This window comes from Chiloscyllium plagiosum, chromosome 37 (assembly GCF_004010195.1).
Source record: "Chiloscyllium plagiosum isolate BGI_BamShark_2017 chromosome 37, ASM401019v2, whole genome shotgun sequence".
Classification (NCBI taxonomy): domain Eukaryota; kingdom Metazoa; phylum Chordata; class Chondrichthyes; order Orectolobiformes; family Hemiscylliidae; genus Chiloscyllium; species Chiloscyllium plagiosum.
The window spans coordinates 29,136,971-29,163,153 of record NC_057746.1 but is presented as its reverse complement, the minus strand read 5'-3'; the positions used below and the strand labels follow the sequence as shown (position 1 = coordinate 29,163,153).

The 26,183-nt window shown below is 43.4% G+C and overlaps 1 protein-coding gene across 1 annotated transcript in view; it reads right to left on the bottom strand.

Moving 5' to 3' along the window:
* LOC122541549 (zinc-binding protein A33-like) overlaps positions 1 to 26,183 on the bottom strand; it is a 94,991-nt gene that overhangs the window by 52,180 nt on the left and 16,628 nt on the right. The window contains exons 7-8 of the mRNA XM_043678378.1: positions 14,959 to 15,048; positions 7,424 to 7,482 (exon numbers count right to left, since the gene is read on the bottom strand). Coding sequence (XP_043534313.1) covers positions 7,424 to 7,482; positions 14,959 to 15,048 — 149 coding nt within the window. The remainder of the gene's footprint in view (positions 1 to 7,423; positions 7,483 to 14,958; positions 15,049 to 26,183) is intronic.

The following is a 26,183-nucleotide window of genomic DNA, read 5'->3' as shown; positions in this document are numbered from 1 at the left end:
GAATGCCGTGAGGGATAGGGACAAGAAACTGAGTAGGGAGTGATGGGGTGACTAAAGAGGTGGGCTGTGTGTGAGGGGTCATGAGTATGAAGGAGGCAAGAGGCAAGGGGTAAGGGAAAATGAGAGGGAAATTAGCAGCGAGAGGGAAGGGAAAGAAAATGAGGAGGATAACTTGGATGAGGAGGTTAAGGGAGGGGGAGGAAAGAGTGAAAGGGAAACTCTGGGGGAAGGCAGAAGGAGTGAGGGAGGGGTGTGACAAAGTTACTCCTTAAATAAGGTTAGGTTGTCCTTGCTTTTTTTCAGAGAGCTCACAAACACATAGGTTCCGATGTGTCTGGTTTTTATGGGCTTTAGGGCGAATTTCATTATGGATAACTACCTTAGATAAAATGCTTTCAAGTTTAAAGAAACACTTGTCCAATGGAAGGGGAATGTCCAATTCTCCCAGATCAGCTTAACTCTGGTTTTGGTTTGGTTTGGATAGCAGTCAGTTTTTTGAAGCTGCTGGTCAAAGAAACTGCTCCATGGTGATCCTCTCTCTCTCTCTGACATCTCTCCTGTGAGAACCTGGATTTGATTTTTCCTTCTTTTTTGCCAAGGGGGTGTTTATGGGGATATTGCAAATATTTGGAACAACATTATTAAGTTGTGGTAGAGTCAATTGGGTTTATAAATACTTATATTATTCTGAGGAGATAGGACAACTTCAGGGTGGTAGATAGGAGTTGTGGGAGTGAGAGAATGGGGGATAGTGTGAGGCCTGAGTGATGTTTGGGGAAAGGGAGACTTCACAAGGAAGAATTTTAAAAACAAGGAGCATTATTGAAACAGAGAAAACCTGCAGAATTGCCAGTGTCAGAGTGATCTGATGCTCTACTGCACAAGTCAGTAAACGTTCAATACATGAACAGTGAGTAATTGAGAAGGTTAATGGGAGGTTAACCATTTTGTTGAGATATGATGAACATCGCAGTAAAAATGTTATCTTTTAGTTAAAGAAATAATCTGCGAGTCCACGTCTTGAGCCACAGAGTAATAGAAAGTGAAGTTGATATAGTTCCAGTGGCTGCTGTCTGATCTGAGAGAGTAAGCCTATTTTCAGCGTCACCATCCCTCAGTGAAAGGGGCATGGATGAAAAGACAGGATCGTCACAATGTAGGAACTGAATCTGCACTATTACTGTCGGTCTGTGTCACACAGCAGCTGTTCAGCCAACTGAGCTAACCATACTACACAACCATAGAGTAACACAGCAACAAATGAGGCACTTCAGCCCATTGTGGCCATGTTAGTCATCAAGGGCCAATCAACTTCTATTCCATTTCCCAGCAACGAGGGAACTTAGGGAAATAAATAGTGATGCCTTGGAAAGAGTTCATATTACAGAAAGGATATGCTGTGGAGGTCTTCAATTGTACAAAGCTAGATAAATCCCCAGGATCCAACCAAATGTTTACCAGAAACCAGGGAAGCTAGGAAAGAGATTGCTAGACCCATTGCTGACATATTTGTATTAGCAACAGGCTGAGGTGCCAGAAATGGAGGTCGGCTGATTTGGTGCCATTATTTGAGAAAGTCTGTAAGGAAAAGCGAGGGAACTATAGACCAGTGAGCTTTCCAGCAGTAGTCAGTAAGTTATCGGAGAGGGTGGGGTAGAATCATAGAATCATAGAGATGTACAGCATGGAAACAGACCCTTTGATCCAACCCGTCCATGCCGACCAGATATCCCAACCCAATCTAGTCCCACCTGCCAGCACCCAGCTCATATCCCTCCAAACCCTTACTATTCATATACCCATGCAAATGCCTCTTAAATGTTGCAATTGTACCAGCCTCCACCACTTCCTCTAGCAGCTCATTCCATACACGTACCACCCACTGCGTGAAAATGTTGCCCCTTAGGTCTCTTTTATATCTTTCCCCTCTCACCCTAAACCTATGCCATCTAGTCCTGGACTTCGACCCCAGGGAAAAGACTTTGTCTATTTATCCTATCCATGCCCCTCATAATTTTGTAAACATCTATAAGGTCACCCCTCAGTCTCCAGGGAAAACAGCCCCAGCCTGTTCAGCCTCTCCCTGTAGCTCAGACCCTCCAACGCTGGCAAAATCCTTGTAAATCTTTTCTGAACCCTTTCAAGTTTCACAACATCTTTCTGATAGGAAGGAGACCAGAATTGCACGCAATATTCATGGAAAGGCAAAAGACTTATTAGGAATCATCAACATGGCTTTTTAAGTGGGAAATTGCATCTTGATTGAGGTTTTCAAGAAGTTACAATGAAGATTAATGAAGTAGATTAGAGCAGTAGATGTTGTCCATATGGACTTCAGCAAAGCATTCAACAAAGTTTTGCATGATTGACTGGTTAGTAAGGTTAGATCACATGGTATTCAGAGGGAGCTAGCCATCTCAGTACAACATTAGATTGAATTTAGGAGACAGAGGGTGATGGTAGAGAGTTGCTTTTCAGTGTGAAGACCAGCGGTGCGACAAAGGATTGGTGCTGGGACCTACTGCTTTTAGTCTGCCCAATCATTTGGATGTGAACATTGGAGACATGGTTCATAAATTGGTCCTCCCCTTCTTGACCTCTCTATTTCCATCTCCAGCAACAGTCTGCAGATGGATGGTTACTATAAACCCACAGACTCTCACAACTACCTGGATCACACCTCCTTCCACCAAGTATCCTTCAAGAACTCCATCCGATTCTTCCAATTCTTCTGATCTGCTGCATCTGCTTGGACAAGGAGACATTCCACTCGCGAGTATCACAGATGTCCACCTATTTTGAACAATGTGCATTCCCCCCTCTCTCATCCAGACAGCCCTCCATCACACCACCTCCATTCTCCATTCCACTGCTCTAAATATCCCCCCTCAACGCAATAAAGATAGAGTCCCCCTTGTCCTCACCTACCACCCCACCAGTCTCCGTATTCAACACATCATCCTCAAACACTTCTGCCAACACCAACTAGATCCTACCACCAAGAACACCTTCCCCTCCCCATGTCTCTCTGCCTTAAGCAAGGACTCTTCCCTTTGCCAGTCCTTGGTTTGTGCCACTCTCCCCGCCGACCACCCTGAACTCCCAGGTACTTTTCTCTGCAACCAGAAAAGATGCAAAACCTGCCAGTATACCACTCCACTCAGCTCCATCCAGGGCCCCAAACAGTCCTTCCAGGTGAGACAGAGGTTCACCTGCCTCTCTTCCGACCTAGTTTACTGCATCAGGTGCTCTCGATGTGGTCTTCTTTACATCAGAGAGACCAAACATAAACTTAGGGAACAGTTTGCTGAGCTTTGCAGCCTGGTCTGCAGAGGCCGACCAGACCTCCCCATCACTGCCCATTTAATTCCCCTTCCCACTCCTTTTCCCACATGCCCTTCTCCATTCCACAATGAATCAAACCACAAATTGGAGGAACAACATCTCTTCCACTTGGGCGGTCTGCAGCCCGGAGGACTCAACAATGAGTTCTTCAATTTCAAATAACTTCCCTTCCCATCCCCAACTCACTTCCCAGCCCCTCCCACTTCCTTCCACTCCTCCCAGCGAACAACTGGATTCATTCCACTCATCGACCAACCAGGTCGTACCCCCTGACTATCTTCAACTATCCGCACTTCACCACCCTGCTCCCTCCATTCCCTTTATCTGCCCAGAGTCCTGAAGAAGGGTTACACCCGAACGTCATCCACTCCACCTCCTGATGCTGCCTGGCCTGCTGTGTTCTACCTACCTCCAGGTGTCGAACATGGTTCATAAGTTGGCAGATGACATTAGAATATTGTCCAGTGGACAGTAAAGAAGATTTTATTAGGCTGCAATAGAACCTTGTTCAGATGGGCCAGTGGGCTGAGGAGTGGCAGATGGAGCTTAATTTAGATAAATGTGAGGTGTTACATTTTGGTCGGGCAAATCATTCCAGGACTAATACAGTTGATGGTGGGGCCCTGGGAGTATTGCTGAGTGGGAGGCCTGGGGGTGCAGGTACTTCATTGTTTGGGGTGGAGTTGCAGGTGGACAGGGTGGTGAAGAGACAGTATGGCATGCTTGCCTTCACTTGTCGAAACCAACTTAATAGAGTTCTTCGAGGAAGTGACCAAGTTGTTAGATGAAGGAAAGGCTGTTGATGTCATATACATGGACCTTAGTAAGGCTTTTGATAAGGTTCCCCATTGTAGATTAATGGACAAAGTGAAGTCACATGGTGTGCAGGGTGTTCTAGCCAAGTGGATAAAGAACTAGTTGAGCAACAGGAGACAGAGAGTAGTAGTTAAAGGGAGTTTCTCGAAATGGAGAAAGGTGTTCCACAGGCATCAGTATTGGTTACTGTTGATATGATCAGCAAGTTTGCAGATGACACAAAGATTGGTGGAGTAGCAGAAAGCATAAGGGGCTGTCAGAGAACACATGAGGATGTAGATAAACTGGACAGTTTATAGCTGGGCAGAAATGTGGCAGAAAGCTTTCAATCCAGACAGAAGTGAGATGATGAATTTAGGCAAGTCTATTTCTACAGAGAATTATACAATGAATGGAAGAACCTTGGGAAAAGTTGATGGGCCGAGAGATCTGGGAGTGCAGGTCCATTGTACCCTGAAGGTTGCTGCACAGGTGGATAGAGTGATCAAGAAGTCATATCATATGCTTGCCTTCATTGGACGGGGTATTGAGTATAAGAGCTGGCAAGTCATGTTAAAATTGTACAAGACATTGGTTCGGCCGCATTTAGAATATTGTGTACAGTTCTGGTCGCCACATTACTAAAAGGATGTGTACGCTTTGGAGAGAGTGCAGAGAAGGTTTACGAGGATGTTGCCTGGTATGGAAGGTGCTAGCTATGAAGAGAGGTTGAGTAGATTAGGTTTATTTTCACTAGAAAAAAGGAGATTGAGGGGGGACCTGATTGAGGTTTACAAAATCATGAAGGGTAGAGACAGGTTGGATCGAGACAAGCTTTTTCCAGGGTAAAGGATTCAATAACGAGAGGTCACGCTTTCAAGGTGAGAGGTGGAAAGTTTAAGGGGGATACATGCGGCAAGTACTTCACAAAGATGGTGGTGGGCATTTGGAACACATTGCCAGCAGAGATGGTAGAGGCAGGCACCATAGATTCATTTAAGATGCGTCTAGACAGATGCATGAGTAGGTGGGGAGCAGAGGGATACAAATGCTTACGAATTGACTGACAGGTTTAGACAGTACATTTGAATGGGCTCAGTCTTGAACTGCCAAAGGGCCTGTTCCTGGGCTTTAAATTTTCTTCCTTCTTTGTTCTTCTTTGTTGAGGATTGGAGTTGGGGTGTCATGTTGCGGTTATGTGGCACATTGGTGAGGCATTGGAATGTGGTTCTGGTCACACTTCTATGGGGTAAGTTTGTTGTGAGGCTTGAGAGTGTGTGGAGGGGATTTGCAGAGATGTTGCTGGGACTGAAGGGTTTTAGTAATAGGGAGTGGCTGAATAGGCTGGGGCTATTTTTCCTGGAGCATTGCAGGCTGAGGGGTGATCTTTTTGACATTTATAAAACCATGAGGGGCATGGATAGGTTGAATAGCTAATGTATTTTCCCCAGGGTAGGTGACTCCAGAAGTATCTTCTTAAATGCTGCAAAGATTTCTGTCTCCTTTCAGGCAGTGAGTTCCTGATGCTGACCGCCATCTGGGGAGAAATATTACCTAATTCCCTCAAAAACCCCTGCTACTTCTCTTCAATCTATGCCCCTGTTATTGTCCATTCCATTAAGGGGAAAAGTACCCTCCTGTCTACCCAATCTGTAATCCTAATAACTTTCTACACCTTCATCAGGTTCTCCCCTCAACCTCCTCTGCTTCAATGAAAACATCCCCAGCCGATCGAGGCTGTCTTCAGAGGTGAAACGCTCCAGCCCAAGCAATATCTTGGTGAACCTCAGATGTTTCAGCCCTGCCCTATCTCCTGTTGGATTTTCTACACACTGAATTAAAAAGATCACATGGATACATTTGAAGAATTCTGTCCTGTCTAAGTCCTTCACAATCTGTCTGTCCCAGTTCAACCTGGGAAGCTGTCTTCCCCTGATATTACTACCATTTGTTTTCTCACTTCTCTGAGAATTGCCGACATATCAGCACTTAATGTCTGACTGGCTGGGTCTGTAGTAGCATTCCAAACAATGTAATTCCCAATTTTTATAAAGTTCTCCCCCATGTGGTGTCAGCAGAGTGGAAAATAAGATGCTATTAGAGTTATAGAAGTACGCAGCATGGAAACAGACCCTTCGAATCATCTCGTCATGCTGACCAAATATCCAAATTAATCTCCTCCCATTTGCCAGCACTTGGACCATATCGCTCTTAACCTTCCCATTTGTGTATCCATCCAGATGCCTTATAAATTTGGAATTGTACCAGCCCCCACCAAGTCTTCTGCAGCTCACTGCATACTTGCAGCATCCTTTTCACGAAACATTTTCCCATGCAATCCCTTTAAAATCTTTTCCCTCTCACCATAGACCACTGCCCTCTAATTCTGGACTCCCCCACTCCTATCTTTTTTATTTGCCCTCTCCATGCCCCTCATGATTTTATAAATCTCAATAAGGTCACCCCTCAGCCCTCGATGTTCCAGGTGCAACCGTTTATTGAATAAGAAAATTTTCTTGGACATACTTAGATTCCTCACCATCCAACTCCTTAGCATTCCCAGTTTATGTTTGGAAAGTTAAAATTCGCTACTGATACAACCCTATTAATCTTACAGATTTCTGACATCTCCCTGCATGTTGCTTCTCAATTTATCACTGTCTATTTGAGAGCTGCTACTACAATCGCAATGACTTATTTCTTAGTTACACCTATAATATCCCTGGATGGTCTCCAGGAGCATCCACCCTAAGTACAGCCATAATGTTATCTTTAATTTAAAATGCCATTCCCCTCTTTTCTTGCCTCCCTTTCTATCTTTAACATCCTACTGTTCCCTGAGCCACGTATCATCACTAATAGTTATGATATTCCAATCCAATGTTCACAACCATGCCCCAAGTTAATCTGTCTCTTCTGTCAGGCCTCTTCTATTAAAATGAATGCAGTTTATTTGCACAGTCTTACCTTACTCGTTGCTGTGCTCCTGCCTACCTTGAGTATTTAAGTTGCTCCTTTTATCAAAAACACCTTGTTTCTTTTCTCACTATCTCTTTGAGTCCCATCCCTTTCCCCCTGACTTTAAAGTTTACAGCCTCCCAAGTTGCACTAGCAAATCTGCCTGCCAGGATATTGATCACCTTCCAATTCAGGTGCAACTCATCCGTCTTCTACAGGTCACTTTTTTCCCAGAAAAGGTCCCAGTGGTCCAAAAATGTAAATCCTTGCTCCTTACTTCAGCTCCTTAGCCACACATTAATCTACCCTATCCTCCTACTCCTACTCTCACTAGTAATCCAGATATTACGACCATTGAAGTCCTCTTTATAATCTCCCATATCGCTGTTAGGAACAATGCAATGTATCAGTTTCCTCGGTGTCACTGAACTTTTCCACCACAACTAATATCATCAAATCTGATGACTTTTCATCATCACAATGCTGTTTCTGTGACATCACCATTCACAGATTGATTCTCTCATTTAGAGTCAGAGAGTCAGAGAGATGTACAGCACGGAAATAGACTCTTTAGTCCAACTCGTCCGTGCCGACTAGGTATCATAAATTAATCTAGTCCCATTTGCCAGCACTTGGTCCATATCACTCTGAAACTGTCCTCTTCATATACCCATCCAGATGCATTTTAAATGTTGTAATTGTAACAACCTCCACCACTCCCTCTGGCAGCTCATTCCATCCATGCACCACCCTTTGTGTGAAAACGTTTCTCCTTTGGTCCCTTTTAACTGTTTTTCCTCTCACCCTAAACATATGCTCTCTACTCTGGACTTGCCCACCCCAGCAAAAATACCTTGTCCATTTATCCTGTCCATGCATATCATGATTTTATAAACCTCTATAAGGTCACCTCTTAGCCTCTGATGCTCCAGGGAAAACAGCCCCAGTCTATCCAGCCTCTCCCTCTAACCTCGGCAACATCCTTGTCAATCTTTTCTGAACTCTTTCAAGTTTCACAACAGCCTTCCGATAAGAGGGAGACCATAATTGTACACAAAATCCCAAAAGTGGCCTAACCAATGACCTATACAGTTACAATACATTCTCCCAACTCCTATTCTTAATGCTCTGACCAACAAAGGAAAGCATAACAAATGTCTTCTTCACTATCCTATCTACCTGCAACTTCACTTTCAAAGAACTATGAATCTGCACTCCAATGTCTCTTTGTTCAGCAATACTCCCCAGGACCTGACCATTAAGTGTGTAAGTCCTACTCAGATTTGCCTTTCTAAAGTGCAGCACTTCACATTTATCTAAATTCAAGTCTACCTGCTACTCCATGGCCCATTGGCCCCATCTGATCATGATCCGTTGTGTCATCTGCAAACTTACTAACTATCCCTCCTATGTTTACATTAAAATCACTTATATAAGTGATGAAAAGTAGTGGACCCAGCACTGATCCTTGTGGCACATCACTGGTCACAGGCCTCCAGTCTGCCAAGAAACCCTCCACCACCACTCTCTGTCTTCTACCTTCGAGCCAGTCCTGTATCCAAATGGTTAATTCTCCCAGAATTCCATGAGATCTAACCTCGATAACCAGTTTACCATGAGGAACCTTGTCAACTTTCAAATAGGACAAGCAGAATGGAAAGCTCGATGGGGTAGCATTGTTGATATGGGATGAAATAAATACATCAGCAAGAAATAATCTGAAATCAGATGAATATAGACTCCACATGAGATGAGGTAAGAAACAAAGTAAGAAGATTGGTAGAAATGGTCTATAAAACCCCAAAGAGTAGCTACACGGTGGGGCAGAGAATAGTCAGGAGATAAAAAGTGCAAATAACATTAAACCTGGCCGACTTTTATCAACATGTCGATTGAAATAGTGAGATTTTCAGAGGAAGCCATGAGCACATAGTTTCCTGGAACAATAATATTGTGAATCCAACCTTGTATTTGGCTATTTTGAATCTGGTGATGTGTAATGAAGCCATTTCGTAAATGATGTCAGAATAAACTCTGACCATAACACGGGGTAATTTAGCATTCAGTTTGAAAGGAAGGATCTTGGTTGGGAAATAGCTGTGCTAAGCTGAAACAAGGGTAATTGCAAAGGAATGAGGTTTGAGCTTACTGGAGTGGAACTGCAGAAGCATTTAGCAGCAAAGATATTTGTGGATCAATGCAGACGCTTAAAAGAACAGTACATGACTCACAGCAAAGATATATTTCAGTGAGGAAAAAAGATTTTTAGGAAGGTGATAAGCCAGCGATGGTTAACTAGGGAAGTTAAGCACTTAGGAAGAGTCATCTAGATTCGAAATGTTAGCTTGCTGTCTAGGTTCACATGAAGATTTGTAGCTCAGGTGGTTACTCGGTGCTCATTTGGCCTCATATTCCCAACATTCCAAATCATACCCTTCCCTCACCTGGAAGTGATAGCAGTTTTCCAGATACCCGCTCCCTCCTGCAGGACCACCTAGTACCTTCTCACATCCTGAACCCTTGGAAAACTGACCAACAACATTACACTGAATAAGAAGCCTCAGACTGAATTGGGCCTCTGATCAATTCATGGAGCAGCCATTGGGTTCACTGCTTGATCAATGGGATTACTGCAAATACCTGTATTGGAACAATAGCTTTGTGATTAACACTGTTGCCTCACAGCACCAGGGAGCTGGTTTCAATTCCAGCATCAGGTAACTGTATGAACTTTGTACATCCTTCTGTAACTGCATTGGTTTCCTCCCACAGTTCAAAGATGTGCAGATTGTGTCCAGGGAAGTGCAGGCTTGGTGGATTAACCATGGGAACTGTGGAATTACAAGAATATGGTGAGGGTTGGGCACTGTTTTTCAGATGGCCAGTGTGGACTCGATGGGCTGAATGGACTGCCTCCGCACTGGAGGGATTCTGTGATTCTTTCAACCTCACTACCTGCAGTTGGCTTTTCACCCTCCCGTTATGGAAGTTTATAAATATCTCTGCTTTGTTTAATATTTGACTATGTTACACATTTAGATATTTGTTAGGCTCAGCAGGTCTGGCAACATCTGTGGAGAGAAATCAGAGTTAACGTTTCAGATCGAGTGACTCTTCCTCAGAACAGATTGTAGCTAGGACATGTCAGTTTATATACAGAAGATAGGGTGGGCAGAGAAGGGTTGAGGAGTAAGTGATAGGTGGGATAGAGACCAAAGAAAGAGAAGAGCAGTTAGACAAACAAAGGAGTGGACAATGATCTGGTGGGGTGGGGGTTAGTGGTGTGAATAGCTGTTAATGGTGACTGTTAGTGGCTACCAATGGTTTGTGTGTAATAGCAGACTCTGTGATAACAAGGCCTGGTTGTATGGATTGGGGTGAGGACATGGGAGAGCTCAGACCCCAAGTGATTTAATTTGATATTGTGTCTGGAAGGCTGCTTGATCCCCAGGCTGAAAATGAGGTGCTGTTTTTCCAGCTTGTGCTGAGCTGCATTGGAGCACTGCAGCAAACCTGACACAGAGGTGTTGTCCAGGTGAGCGGGTGGTGTGTTAAAAGGCAACTGGAATTTCAGGGTCATTTTTGGCAAACGGAATGCAAAGGTTCTGTAAAGCAATGACACAGTCGACCCTTCATATCCCCAATAGAGAGGAGGCTGCACTGTGAGCTGCAAATGTGGTAGACTAGTACCTGCTGTACTTTTCCAACACCATTCTAATCTACCCACATCTGCCATCATTTATTCCGTACCCATTCAATGTTTTTGCTTTGCAAACTACAGGCAAATTCAGCAAGAATCATTTCTTTGTAAACAGTGGTCATATTCTTTCTACAGTTCTCTTAATCCAAAGTAATGTTTTCCAATTTTGCTCTAAGTTGAAAAGTAAATAAAATAAAAATGTTCTTCCTTTCAGAAGGGAAACCTGCCAATCTAATCTGAGCTCCAGATTTCTCCACAAACACAGCAAAGTGGTTGAGTCTTAACTGCCTGTGGTGGTGTTCAAATCATTTGAAACGCTACAATCCAAATGTAATACAGTAAATAGACCTAAAATGAGTTCAGCAGAATCTTCTCAGAGCATTTAGAAATGGCAATAGAGCATTCAGAAATGGCAATAATAAAAGACCATGCTGACAGCAACCACACCCTTTATAACTTAATAAAGAGTCTGTGTCCCGTGTCCTAAGGATTCCCTGCTCTTTCCTCATGTACCAGCATAAGTAAAATGCATGCCCTGGAACACTTGTGAGAATACGATCATGGCAGCTCTTCACAGAAAAGATTCCCTAAAGCAGCCCACCTTCTGGGCATCACTGAGCAAACATCTTGTTGAAGGAATTGTTCTGGCGATAATCGCCATTACGTGTGAGATTCTACTATAGTTGTTGCTATGTGTGGCACTCCGCCTCTTCATTAATCCTGACATACCAATCTATATGATGTCACAACAAATGTCTAACCACAGCTAGGTTACGGATTCCAATGGTGTGCTGGTTACCCATGATACAACAGGGTACTGGACCCCTTCTATTTCCTGCGCTTTCAGATACAGTGCGCTTACGCGGACGTTCCCACGCACGAGACCTGCCTCTGCTGTATTTGCAGAGGTAAGCGATGCCCGGAGTGGGCGTTTTTGGAAACTCTGTGTGAAGGTCACAAAGCCTGCGGAATTAATAGCTCCCGGGTCTGCAGACGGGTTGTTTTTTTACCCTCCCTGTCAGGAAGTCTTCCACCAGGGAACAGTCATGATCGTGAGGCAGAGAAAGGTGGGTGGGGAGGTGGTTCATGAAGCCGAAGTGAGGTCCGCAGACGTTTTATGCAATAGAACAATGAGCAATACAGCACAGGAACAGGCCCTTCGGTCATCTAGGCCTGCGCCAATATGTTTGGCCCTTCCATAATAAAACTGTCTTTACTTGCAGGATTCGCATCCCCCAGGACCTTCCAATTCATGTATTCGTCCAGTTGTTTGTTGAATGCTGTTATTGTGTCTGCTTCCAGCACCTCCTCTGGCAGCGCGTTGCAAGCACTCACCACTCTTTGTGTGAAAAAACGTGCCTCACACATCCCATTTCGATCCTCCATCCCACCCCACCCTACACCTGAAACCTGTGTCCTCTAGTAATTGACTCTGCGGGAAAAAAAGCTCTATCCATGGTATTCACAATCTTATAATCTTCGTTCAACTCGCCCTTCAATTTCTGCATTTCACTAAAACCTAACTTCGTGTATTCAACCTTTATTTTTCGATAAAATCTCTCATAGCAGACAACATCCTGGTAAACATCTTTTTCTGCACCCTGACAAAGCATCCACATTCTTCATGTAGTCTACTGATATGAATTGCAATTTTACAAGTGTGGCCTAACTAAAGTTCTATAAAGCTGCAGCACTCAATGCCTCTTCCAATGAAGGCAAGCAGGCCATATGCTTTTTATACTACCTTATCTACGTGTGCTGCCACCTTCAGTGATCTGTGGACCTGCATACCCAAATCCCTCTGAATATCAATCCTCCTAAGGTTCTGTCACTATAGTTTCCACCTGTATATGACCTTCCAAAATGCATCACCTCACTTTTGTCCAAATTAAATTACATCTGCCATTTTTCTCCCCATGTCTCTATCTCATTTATATTCTGCTATAACTTCTGACAATCCTCCACACTACCTGCATCTACACTATCTTTGTTATGTCTGCAGACTTACTAATTATACTGGCCACCGTTTCCCCAAATCATTTATATAGGCCACAAACAGCAAAATCATCTTTGTCACCTCCTCAAAAATGTGATCAAGTTGATAAGGCAAGACCTCCCCTGCACAAAACCATGCTGTCTAGAAGCAAGAACTTTCTCTCGAGAGAAATCCAGTGAAGCCCCTGATCTCTAGTGAGAAAGGTAACTCAGAGAGGTCGGGAGGGAGGATTATTCATAAATGCCCATGAATCCTTGAATCAGTGATTTGTTTCTCCATCCTGGAGCTGGAGAACTAGAGGTTTATAAAATCATGAGGTGTATATATGTGGTGACCTTTAAGTGGCAATTGGATAGGTACATGGATAGGTGCTTAAGCTAGGACAAATGTTCGGCACAACATCGTGGGCCGAAGGGCCTGTTCTGTGCTGTATTATTCTATGTTCTATGTTCTACATACAGGTGGGGAAGGCCAAAATTAGAAAGCAGAGGTTTCAGGTGAGAGGGAAAAGATTATAAAATGGCTTGAGAGATAACATGTAAAGTGTAGTGCATTTTTGGAATGACCTGCCTGAGGAATCTATGGTGGCAGGTACAATTGCAACATTTAAAAGCATCGGGATGGTTGTAAGAGTAGGAAGTGTTTTGAGGGCCAAATGTTGGCAGACTGGACTCGATCAGACAGGGATGAATGTTCGGCATGGATAAATTGGGCCAAAGTGTCTGTTTCCATTCTGCATGACTATGAATTCTATGTATGGAATGAATTGAATTACGTGGAAAGCATTATATAACTGCAGGTTCTTCTTGGGTAATCTTAATCGACAGCACCTTCCAAATTTGTGTCTTCTGCCACCTAGAAATGTAAGGGCAGCTGATATAAAGGAACCTACAAGTTACTGTCAAAACCAAGTAACATTCTGATTTTGAACTATTTTGGCATTTACTCAATGTTATTGCATCAAAATCTTGTCACCAACACTGTGGTACCCCTACATGGTACAGATTGCATGAGCTCAAAAAAGCTACTTTCTTCCATCTTTGCAAAGATTATGAGAATGGGCAACAAATGCAGGCCTACTCCTTGATGCCCATATTGTCCCCTGTGTCTTCCTGTGCATTGAATTGAAATTTTCGAAGTTTTAGCTATTTAGATACCTTTCCCACATTAATCTGTTATTTTATCTTCCAACTTATCAAAATTATTTATATGTCCTGGACTGTAATCAGTTGCAAATTTGAGTTTGTGCCTTGATTTTATTAACCAGGTTTCCTGTAATTTCCAGGTGGAGAGGGCACAACAACAAGCTGCCCAAGCATTAGACCAATGGCACATAAGTGCCTATGCTCCCATTACTTGCAACTTTTTCAGGTGCCTCTGAAAGCTGGCTTTGCAAACAACTCATCTGTTTCATAATCACTGACATTGCTGGAAAAGCTCAGCACGTCTGGCAGCATCTTTCCCAAAATGTTAATTTTGATTCAACTTCAATTTTTGGGTCTGATTTGCAGAATCCGCAGTTCTTTTGGTTTTTATTCTATCGCATTTTGTGCTTTACTCTCCCAACAGCATTGATCAGTGTGTTGTCAATCAGTGTTTGTTTATTACAAAAATGATAAAGTATTTACTTAAGGCTGATCAAGACAAATCTCCATTAGTTTATAGTTGGCAGGAGAAATGAAGATGGTGTGAAATAGAAGCAAGATCTGTGACTGATCTTACATTTCGCAGATTGTCAGTGGCGCTGAGTTATTTCCACCTTCCTTAGATCTCGGATTGAAGAAGAGAAAGATCCTCTCATTGAAAGTGTGGGTGAAAGAGTGGAAATTGGACCATGTTGTCTGCATTGTAAAATGACACCTTTCCATTCTCAAAATCCAGGAAAATGCCAATATTCCAGGGTTTAGCATTTGGGATAAGAAGAATCACGAAGTCATTGGTGTTGGCCAAATAACCTTTTCCAGAGAAAAGCCACATAATTCAATAGCCAGTGTCAGCATTGAGACTAATTTCCTTTTTCCTCTCCACAGACCTTCAGACCACTTCCAGAATCCATTCAGTCTTGCTTGCTCCCTCCACCTGCTAGTAATGTCTCTCTGATATCAGTCTGCCTGATCCCAGGACAAAAGGCCAGTTGACAAATTTCTCCGGGATGTTAGTTAGCTATTGTGGTTTATTTATAAGTCTTACACTGGCCTGGCAGTGATGAGCCAAGAATTCGCTGTACTTGGATCCAGAGTCAGATGAGCTGGAGCTGGAGTAATTTAAGTGACATAGTTATTTATATTCATGGTATCATTTATTTAAATAATTATTTTTGAAAATGCCTCATTATGTTTTGTGTGATATGTGAAATTTGCGACCACAACAGGGCTGAAACGGTGCAGAGGAGTTATCTTGACCGATCATGACAATGAATCAGGGTTTTATTGCCTGCAATCTTGGGATTAACAAAAACAGTGTGGGAAGGAGGGGAAAGCCATCATGTGGGGTTGTGGAGATACAATTGTTATGGCAAGATTGTGGAGCATATAAGTGGTAATAAAGGTAACAAGCGGTATGAAGAGATGCTAGTCTGAGAGGCTATGAGGGAGATAACCCGCAATGTTTGGGGAACTGGAGAGTGTGATGAATAGTACAATCAGAGTTCAGACAAAAGAGATACAGGTGGATAGAAGAGGTGGAAGAGGACAGGAGGATGCAAGTTGACAGCATTAGGAGGAAAAGCAGTTGTGGAGTAGAGAGACAATAGTGAAGGTGTGACAAATGATGAGACAAGTGCGCGAAAGGTATGGAGGGCTAACGAGGGGGAAATGGTGTCTGGGAGAGACATAATGGTGCAGAGTTTAGGCAAAGATGGTTTGTAGCAAAAAGTGAGGTTGTAGATGATGGAGTTCACAGTCAAAATGTGTGGTGCTAGAAAAGCACAGCCAGTCAGGCAGCATTAGTTTAGAGAATAAGCTCTTCATCAGGAAATGAGGGCATGTGGCTGAGACATATATGGGAGATGGGCGAGGCTGGTGGGAGGCTAGATAGGTAGATGGAGGTTGGGGGTTGGTGGTGATAGTTTGTAATGGAAGGGGGTGCAGATAGGTAGGAAGGAAGATGGACAGTTAGGACAGTTCAAAAGGGCATTGCTTGGTTGGAAGGCTGGATCTGGGAAAAGGTGATGGGAGGGGAAGTGAAAAATATTGGTGAAATTTACATTGATCCCATGTGGTTGGAGGTTCCCAAGGCAGAAGATGAGGCTCTCCTCCTCCAGGCATCAGGCGGTTAGAGTTTGGCGGTGGAGGAGCACCAGGACTTGCATGCCCTTGGCAGAGTGGGAGGAGGAGTTAAAGTGTTCAGCCACAGCACAGTGGGGTTCTTTCATGCGTGTTTTCCAGAGATGTTTTCTGAAATATTAAGCGAGTCAACGTCCTGACTCCCCAATGTAGAGGAGACCACACCAAGAGCAATGGACACAGTAGATAACATATGTGGAAGTACAGGTCAGTACAATCTCTGTCAGATGTGGAAGGATCCTTTGCAGCCTTGGACAGAGTTGAGAGGGAAGGTGTGGGTGCAGGTTTCGTACTTGCTGCAGTGGCAAGAGAAAGGGCAGGGTGTGAAGGGTGGGTTGGTGGAGTACATGTGGTGATGGGGTAGATTGGTATGTGTGTCCCAGAGATGTACTCTGAAACATTCCACAAGTTGGCATCCTGTCTGTCCAGTGTAGAGGAGACCACATTGAGAGCAACCCTATCATCCTGTAGCTGAACACTTTAACTGTCCCTCCCACTCTGCCAAGGACAGGCAAGTCCTAGACAACTTCCTTGGCAAAATACTAGCCACCCAACCCCTGGAGGAAGAAAACGTCATCTTCTGCCTTGGGGCCCTCCAACCACACAGGATCAATGTCGGTTTACCAGTTTCCTCATCTCCTCTCCCCCTGACCTTATCCCAGACACAACTCTTCAATTTGGCACTGCCCTCTTGAACTGTCCTACCTGTCCATCTCCCTTCCCTCCTAACCACCCTCCACTCTGACCGATCATCATCTCCTCCACCTTCATCTGAATATTCCTAGCTGCCTTCCCCCAGCCCCCAGCTCTGTCCTATTTATTCTTTAGCTGCCTTCCACTCTCACATTCCAGCTTATGTTCAAAATGTCGACCCTCCTGATCCTCGGATGCTTGCTCACCAGCTGCGCTTTTCCAGCACCACACGTTTTGACTCTGATCTCAGAATCTGCAGTCCTCACTTTCTCCTCGCATTCTTTTGTGTTGGTGGTTCTGTAATGTCAGGTCTTGAGTGTTCACTGAGACCTATGTCTACATTGCAGGAAATGGGGGATTCTCCAAGTACATGTTCATTTACAGGCCTGCTCTCACTGAAATATTGTGCTCTGATATAACAACAATGGTGTGCACAGAATGCATCTTCACAGGAATAATGTAAAATGTCACAAAAATATCACGTGTTTCCTTCCTTTGACTGTGTTGTGACTGGCAAGTGCTCCAAAGTCTGAACTTCTGGGGAATCCATTGATTAGTGGAATGCAACAAGAACAGAATTTATTCCCTTGTTTGCCTTGGCCCAAATGTTTACTTCTTTGTGAAGGCCATGTAAACATTTATTCTCCTATCTTCATGAATCCTGTTCGCTCCTTGATTCTGAGTGCTTCACTTTTTACCACATGGGTAAAATAGTAACCTTGGCAAAATTCTAGCCACCCAACCCCTGGAGGAAGAAAACGTCATCTTCTGCCTTGGGACCCTCCAACCACACAGGATCAATGTCGGTTTTACCAGTTTCCTCATCTCCTCTCCCCCTGACCTTATCCCAGACTCAATTTGGCACTGCCACAATTCAGTATGTCAGGACTATGCTTCTCACTACATCAGTTCACCTTTTCCTTGGCCCAACATTGGAACGATCATTGATGGTGCTTAATGGTTCTTTCTTACATTTACTTATTCTTTCATGGGCTGTTGGCATCATTGACAAAGCCAGCATTTGTTGCCCATCCCTAACTGCCCTTGAGCTGAGTGACTTGTGGTGGTATTTTAGAGGACAGTTAAAATTCAACCACTTTGCTGTAGCTCTGAGTCATGTGTAAGTCAGATCAAGTAAAGATGGCAGTGACCCTTCCCTAAAGGTAATAAGTGACCCACTCTTCCTATCACTCTGTCCCATGCTCACTCTTCTCCTCAGTCTCATCTCCACCCCCTCCCCTCTCTCTATCTCTCTCTCCCCATCATTCTTCCCCCTTGAGTGATTGTGACTGTCCTGAGTTCCTCCTTCTCTTCTATTCTCTGATTTTTCGCTGCTTCTGGAATGTTACTTAGATCTCAGATTGTGAAGACGAATGGAAAATATCTGTTTTTTTTTGTCATTTCCTTATTTTCCATTATTACTTCTTCATCCTCATTTTCTTTAGAACCAACACTCACTTGAACTTTTCTGTTCTAAATATTTACAAGATCTCTGTGTTTTTATATTTCTGGTTAGCATTCTCCCATAGAGTAATTTTCTCATTCTCATTCATCTTTTCATCATTTTTTGATTTTAAAATAATATTTTGACCAGTCTTCTCACCTGTCATCTGTCTTGACACAATTACTTGCTTTTTCTTTATGTTGGACACCACCTTTAACATTTTGAATTAACCACACATTGTTGATCCATCTTTTGGAATTTTTCTTCCTCATTGAAATGTGTTGCTGTGATATGTATGCATTTGTAAAATGTTGCAGAAACAGAACAAGGAATCTAACTTTTTTTTTGGAAATTCAACAATGGAAGTTCAGGGAAATCTATATTTTAGTCAATGTATGTGGAAGCACATTCATGAATATTCAATTCCTGAGGCCAGAATGCTTGCTTCAATTATTTCCTTTGTACTTGGTTTGTGATGTAAACTATTGATAGCATTTCAGGCAATTGCAACCCGTCATTTTCTAAATCTGCTGACATTGGTTTTATGAAATTCTGGAATGTTTCTCCAGATTCACTTTCCTGTTTGGATCTTCCAAGGTTGGACAAAGAAATTCCATTAAAAATTACTTGTTTCAATTTTGCCATTCCTCTTGTGGAATTGGTAGTTCATCAAACACTGACTGAGAGGAGCAAGGCATTTTTTATTCATTGATGAATGTGGGTTTTCTTGGCTATCCTTAATTATCTAAAAAAGGTGGTACTGAGCTGTCTTCTGCCCAGATGTAGGAAACCGTAGCAATATTATGGAAGGAGTTTCAGGATTTTGATCTGACAAGACTGAACAAACAATGGTATATTTCCAAATCTGGAGTTTGGTGGGGAATGTGCAGGTATTGGTGTGCCCACATGTCTGCTGCTCTTGCCCTGCTGCGGTTACTTAGGTTCAAGGTTTGGAAGGAGGTTGCAAAGTTGCGTTGGTAAATTACTGCACTGCATATTGTAGAAGATGTACATTCAGACTTAGGTGCAGTGGATGCAGTGAATGTTAAATGTGGTGGAAGGTGTGATTAGCCATTAGACTGCTTTCTCCCTGGATAATGTCAAGCTTCTGGAGTGTTATTGGAGCTCCACACATCCAGGCAATTCCTGGACCAGAGATTTGAGTAAGCAACCTGGGCTAGCCATTAAATGCTCAACTATCAGATAGTACTACACTTCTGAAGGGTGATTACAGACAGTGTACAGTACTGTCAGATGCTCTGTACTAAGGAGATGCTTTGCAGTCAACAGGTCAGCATTGAGGGAGTCCCATATTGTCAGAATTTAGAACTGAGGGAATGTCACAATGTCAGAGTGGGAGAGTGCAGTGTCAGAATCTCTACTGAGGGAGTTCTGCATGAGTGGAGAGCTTGTACTCTGAGAGTACTCCACTGTCACAGGTTTGTACTGAGAGAAATATCAATCACTTTATAACTTCTCTATCATCTGTCTGTCCCTTTGTTTCTCTCTGTCAGACTCTCTCTGTTGCCCTCCCTTTCTGTTTCTATTAGTATGAATGAAACAAAAGTTTGTGAAGACGGATGGATCTTATTCTCTCTCTGTTCCCATTGCTACAGAGTCTGTGATGGATTTCAAGGTAATGGGACTGTTTGACCCCTATCTTCTGAGTTGCTGGGGTCCACACGACACTGGGAAATTTTCCACCTCCCGCTCTCCCTCTGCCCATTCTCCTCTGGCCTTTCCTCCTCTCCCTGGCACTCTTCTCCCCAACACTGATTTGTTGCCTTGACAATTATTTCCCCATCCCATGACCATCCTCTCTCTCATTCCCACATTCCTCCTGTCTTCCATCCTCTCCTCCCAATCTTCTCTCTCCACTCCCCTCATTTTGCTCCCCTACTCCCACTCCTTCCACATCACTCCCCTATGTCCACATCATGTCAATCCCTCCCTTTCCTCTACCCCTAACACTCCACAAACCCTCAGTCTCCTCACCCCGACAAAACTCCATCACCCTCCCCATCTCTCTCTCTCTCTCTTACCCCTTCATCTGCTGTCCCTTCACTCATCACTTCTCCACCAACCTCCCTCAAAATTAGATCATTCACATTTTGTTCTTGACTTCCCCACCCCTGGTAAAAGACATTGTCTATTTGCCCTATCCATGCCCCTCATGATCTTATAAACCTGGATAAGGTCATCCCCCAAACTCTGACACTGCAGGAAACCCAGCCCCACTCTATTCAGCCTCTCCCGATTGCTCAAAAATGCCAAACCTGGCAACATCCTTTTATATCTTTTCTGAATGCTTTCATGTTTCTCATCAACCTTGCAATAGGAGGCAAACAGTATTCCAAAAGTGGCCTAACCAATGTCCTGTGCAGCTGCAACATGACCTCCCAACTCCTCTACTTAATGCTCTGACCAATAAAGGAAAAAATACAAAACACCTGCTTCACTATCCTTTTTATCTGTGTCACCACTTTCAGGAACTACAAACCTGCACTCTAAGTTCTCTTTGTTCATCAACACTGCCCAACACCTTACCATTAAGTGTATGGTCCTGCCCTGATTTGCCTTTCCAAAATGCAGCACATCACATTTATCTAAATTAAACTCCGTCAGCCACATCCCATTGTACTCTGAGATAACCTTCTTCACTGTCCACTACACCTCCAATTTTGGTGTCACCTGCAAACTTACTAACTTTATCACCGATGTTCACACTCAAATCATATATATATATATATATATAGCCCAGCACTGATCCTTGTGGCACATCACTGGTCACAGGCCTCCAGTCTGAAAAGCAACCCTCCACCACTGCCCTCTGTCTTCTACCTTCAAGCCAGTTCTGTATCCAAATGGTGAGTGATCCCTGCATTCTCTGTGATCGAACCATGCTACCCAGTCTACCATGAGGAAGCTTGTCAAACATCATACTAAAGTCCATGCAGATCACATCCACCGTTTGGCCTTCATCAATCGTATTCGTTACTTTTTTTAAAAAAAGGGAATCACATTCAATTCTGGTTTCACAGCTATAGAAAGATGTTGTGAAATATGAAAGTGTTCAGAAAAATTACACAATGGTTTTGCCAGGCTTGGAAGCTTTGAATGGTAGGGAAAGGCTGAATAGGCTGTGGTTATTTTCCCTGGAGCGCTGGAGTCCGAGAGTGACTTTATAGAAGCTTTAAAATCATGCAGAGCACAGATAGAGTGTATAGTCAAGGTCTTTTTTCCAGGGTAGAGGTGTCCAAAATTAGAGAACATAGCTTTAAGGTGAGAGGGGTAAGATTGAAAAGGGACTGAGGGTGATCCAAATAACGACGATCAGAAAGGTCTGCTTTGCTTAACTCTGTATCTCAACTCAGGCAAAGTAACACATTCACCCTCCCCACCTAAGTTATTTTTGTGAAAATCAGCATTTAAAGAGCTACTGAACTGATACCAATTTTTACAAAGTCTGTTCTATTAAAGAAATGTGACAAAAGGTCAAGGTTGGACTATGTCACATGGGGAACTCACAGGAGATGTCAAACACACTGGCAGCTGCAACTACATCTACAGCCCCCTCCATTAGTCTGATGGAGTCACTCACCCATCAGGTCCTGGCTGCGGAGTTTGCAAAACTGTGGGAAAAGATCGAGGTGTCAATTGCAGAGAAGCTCTGCGGTAGGCTGGACCTGATCTTGGCCGTGTTCCACAAGCACGAGACGCAGTTGAAAGGCCTTGGACACTGAACGGAGGAGGTTGAATGAAGGACCGCAGCTTCAGAGACCACAATCAACTCTTCAAAGGAACAAATTCAAGATCTCAAAAGAAACTGGTCCTGACCTTATTTGAAGAAGTCTACAACCTCGAGGATAGAGGTAGGCGGAACAACCTCCGCATCGTGGGGCTGCCAAAAGGAAGGCGATCAGCCAGTGAGCTCCTTTGAGAGCTGGTTTCTGCAATTTCTTGGCTTGGAGGACAGGTCAGGCTGGGTGAAAGCTGAGAGGGTCCATCAGGTCACAGAGTATCGGTCCAGTTTGGACCACAACCATCATGTGGTCCGAGTGTGACCCCACAGTTACAAGGACGAAGTTAAAGTTATGGAGGCCTCCAGAATGAAGGAGAAGGATCCACAGGCCTTAACTCACAAAGGTTCCAGAACAACATTCTTCCAGGACCTTTCTGCGGCTATGATTCGTAAAAGGGAGTCCTTTGATGAAGCCAAGAGAAGACTGAGAGACGTTGGTACACAGTATTCCTTGAGGTGTCATTTGTTTCACTTATGATGGGTCTGTGCACTCATTTGACTCCAGAAAAAGTGAAAAGCTTTTTGGATGTTTTAAAATAGACTGGGTGACTGGATGTGGACAATAGCATTTTGTTTTTTGCTTTTCTGTCTCTCTCCTTTTCTAAAATAAATTGTTGTTGAATTTTTTTCTGATATCAATGGGTGTTAATATATATTTGGAGGGTGGGTAGAGTGCCTAGCTTTAAGTTTGTTGTTCATATTATTTTTCTTTCTTTCCTTTCTTGGCTTAAACTGGGATTTGTCTCAAGCTGGAAGGAGTTATGAAGGTGTATTTGGTATATGTAAGTGTCCCCTGTGGGCAGGGGGTAGAGCTCCTCACTTAGTACCTTATATTAGGTTTGGTTTGTTGTTTCTTTCGTACATGTAGTTACTAGTATGGTAGTTGTAGTAGTTTTAGTTTATGCATTTTTTTAGGCTTCATGTGTCTTTTTTTGATTATGCTCAGCAATTGGTAAGTCAAATTCTTCCGTTTTGGAATTCAAATGCTGTTATAGTCATGGCTAATTGTGTCGTTAAATGGTGTACGTGGAATATAAGAGGGAGCTAATTGCCAGTTAAGAGAAAAAAGGTGCTTTCTAGTCTTAGAAAGTAGAGGGTGGGCATTGTCCTTTTGCAGGAGACTCGCCTTTAAGATAAGGGATATCTGAAATTGCAGCAGAGTGGGTTTGATTGGGCGTATTTCTCCTCCTATAGTACTAGGAGTTATGGGAAAGGCCATACTTAATCAGAAGAATCTTCCATTCAAGTTGCTAGATCAGATTGAAATGAGTATGGACAGTTCGGCATTCTTACATGGAGAAGAGTATGGTATTTTGAATGTTTATTGTCCACCGCCGCATCCCTTTGAATTTTTGATTGATGCATTCTCAAACTGATGGCTCTTGCACCACAGCAAATTATTGGAGGGGGAGACGTTAAGTGTCTAATGGAGCCCATGTTGGATAGAATGCCTGGAGGTCCCTCAACACTTTCTTTACAATCTGAGCAGCTAGCGGACTTTCGTGCGTAATTGGGATTGGTAGATGTCTGGAGGCATCTCCACTCCACAGGTAGGGACATTATGTTTTTCGTTTCTACTCTGCACTAGCGTCATATTAGGATTGTTCTTTCATAACTTCTGTGTAATCCTTGGATTTGGTAATATCTTATACAATTGGAAACATTACTATTTCTGATTACACTACAGAATACTTAGAGACTGAGGATAAGGGTAATGTTAGTGCCAGAAATGACAGAAGGGGGAGCAGCAATGCCTGCTTGAGGCACGGCTAAAGACAGCAGAGAAGACATATTTTTAACAGACCATCGGTGGCTAAGCTGCAGTGGGTTACAGCTCTTTGGTCCACCTTGAACTTCATGCTCACGCAGGCAGAAAGGAAGAAACTTTGTTTTGTGAAACAAAGACTGTCTGAGCACAGTGACAAAGCCAGGCAGGTATCTAGCATATCTTGCCAGGAAACATAATGCCCCCCAATCGATTGCCTCAATTAGGGACGGGACTTGGATGGTTACTTGTGATTCTAAAAAGATCAATGCTGCATTTTGGAAATTTTATTTTAAACTGTACCAATCTGAACATTGTGAGGGCTCAGATGGAGTCCTTCTTTAAGAACCTGGATCTTCCAGGTGTAACCTCGGAACAGGCATCTTTCCTTAATGCCCCTTTAACAGAGCAAGAGTTATAGGAGGCTGTGAAGCAGATGCAGCGTGGGAAGGCGCCTGGCCCTGATGGTCTTCCCAGCAAGTTTTACAAAGAATTTATAAATAGATGTTAGACGTATAATTACTTGTACAGCCAAGATTGCCTCCCGCCATCCTGAAGAGAGGCTCATATTTTTCTTATCCTTAAGAAAGGGTAGACCTCAGAGGAATGTGCCTCCTATAGGCCCATCTCACATTTAAATGCTGATTTTAAAATCTTGTCCAAGATTGGAAACTGTACTGCCCTCCATTGTTAGAGACGGCCAGACTCGTTTTTAAAAGCCCACAGATCCAACCAATAATATCAGAAGGTTACTGAATATGATTCAAGTGTGTCAGCAGCCGTCGTTTCAGGGACTAGTGATCTCCTTGGTGGCAGAAAAGGCATTAGATTGGGTCAAGTGGCCATGTCTGTTTTATACCCTTGAATGATTTGATTTAGGGGAGGTTTATATTCAGTGGGTGGGGGGTCCTCTATATTGATTCTCTGGCAGCAGTTCTCACCAATGGTGTGAGATATCGTAATTTTATGTTTTTTTAGGAACCTTGCTTTCACTCAAATGAATCGCAGATGTTGATTTGATTGAAGAAACTAATTTCAAATTTGATACTGCACTACAATCTAAGTGGGCTCATTCATAAAGTCAGGAAGTATGGGATACAGGGATTTTTGGCTATCTGCAGCGCGACACAGACAGGATGCAGAGCTGGGCTAAGAAATGGCAGATGGAGTTCAATCTGGATGAATTTGAAGTGATGCATTTTGGAAGGTCGAACTCGAATGCTGAATATAGGATTAAAGACAGGATTCTTGGCAGTATGGAGAAACAGAGGGATCTGGGTGTGCAGATACATAGATCCCTCAAAGTTGCCACCCAAGTGGAGAGCGTTGTTAAGAAAGCATATGGTGTTTTGGCCTTCATTAACAGGAGGATCGAGTTTAAGAGCCACGAGGTTTTGCTACAGCTCTACAAGTCCCTGATGAGACAACACTTGGAATATTGTGTCCAGTTCTGGTCGCCCTACTGCAGGAAAGATACAGAGGCTCTAGAGAGGGTTCAAAGAAGGTTTACCAGAATGCTGCCTGGACTGGAGGGCTTGCCTTATGAAGAGAGGTTGAATAAGCTTGAACTTTTCTCTCTGGAGAGAAGGAGGATGGGATGAGACCTGATTGAGTTATACAAGATACTGATAGGAATAGATAGAGTAAATAGCCAGAGACTTTTACCCAGGGCAGGATTGACTGATATGAGAGATCATAGTTTTAAGATATTAGGAGAAAGATACAGAGGACACATCAGAGGTAGGTTCTTCACGCAGAGAGTTGTGAATGCATGGAATGCACTGCTAGCGGTGGTGGTGGAAGCAGAGTCATTGGGGACATTTAAGCAACTGCTGGACATGCACATAGAAAGCAGTAGTTATTATATTTTACATTAGGATTAAACCTCAGCTCAACATCGTGGACCAAAGTGTCTGTTTTGTGCTGTACTTTTCTATGTTCTAAGTTCTAAATTATAATTACGCAACCATAACATTGACAAAATCTGAATAGGTTCCGTGCAAAGATTGCTAGAATAATCATTCCTATCAAACAGACATTTTCATTGGGGTGATTTAAGGATTATTTCACTGTAGATAATGATGAGAGAGCAATAACTCAGGGATAAGTGATAACCACGACTCCACCTACATTGCAGTTTGCACCAAACGAACGGTTTCAAACATAGTTAAATATTATATGAGCTTAAAAATGTGTTGCTGGAAAAGCGCAGCAGGTCAGGCAGCATCAAAGGAGAAGGTGAATCGACGTTTCGGGCATAAGCTCTCCTTTAGGAGTGAGGAAGGTGTGCCAAGCAGGCTAAGATAAAAGGTAGGGAGGAGGGACTTGGGGGAGGGGCATTGGGAATGCGATAGGTGGAAGGAGGTTAAGGTGAGGTTGATAGGCTGGAGAGGGGGTTGGG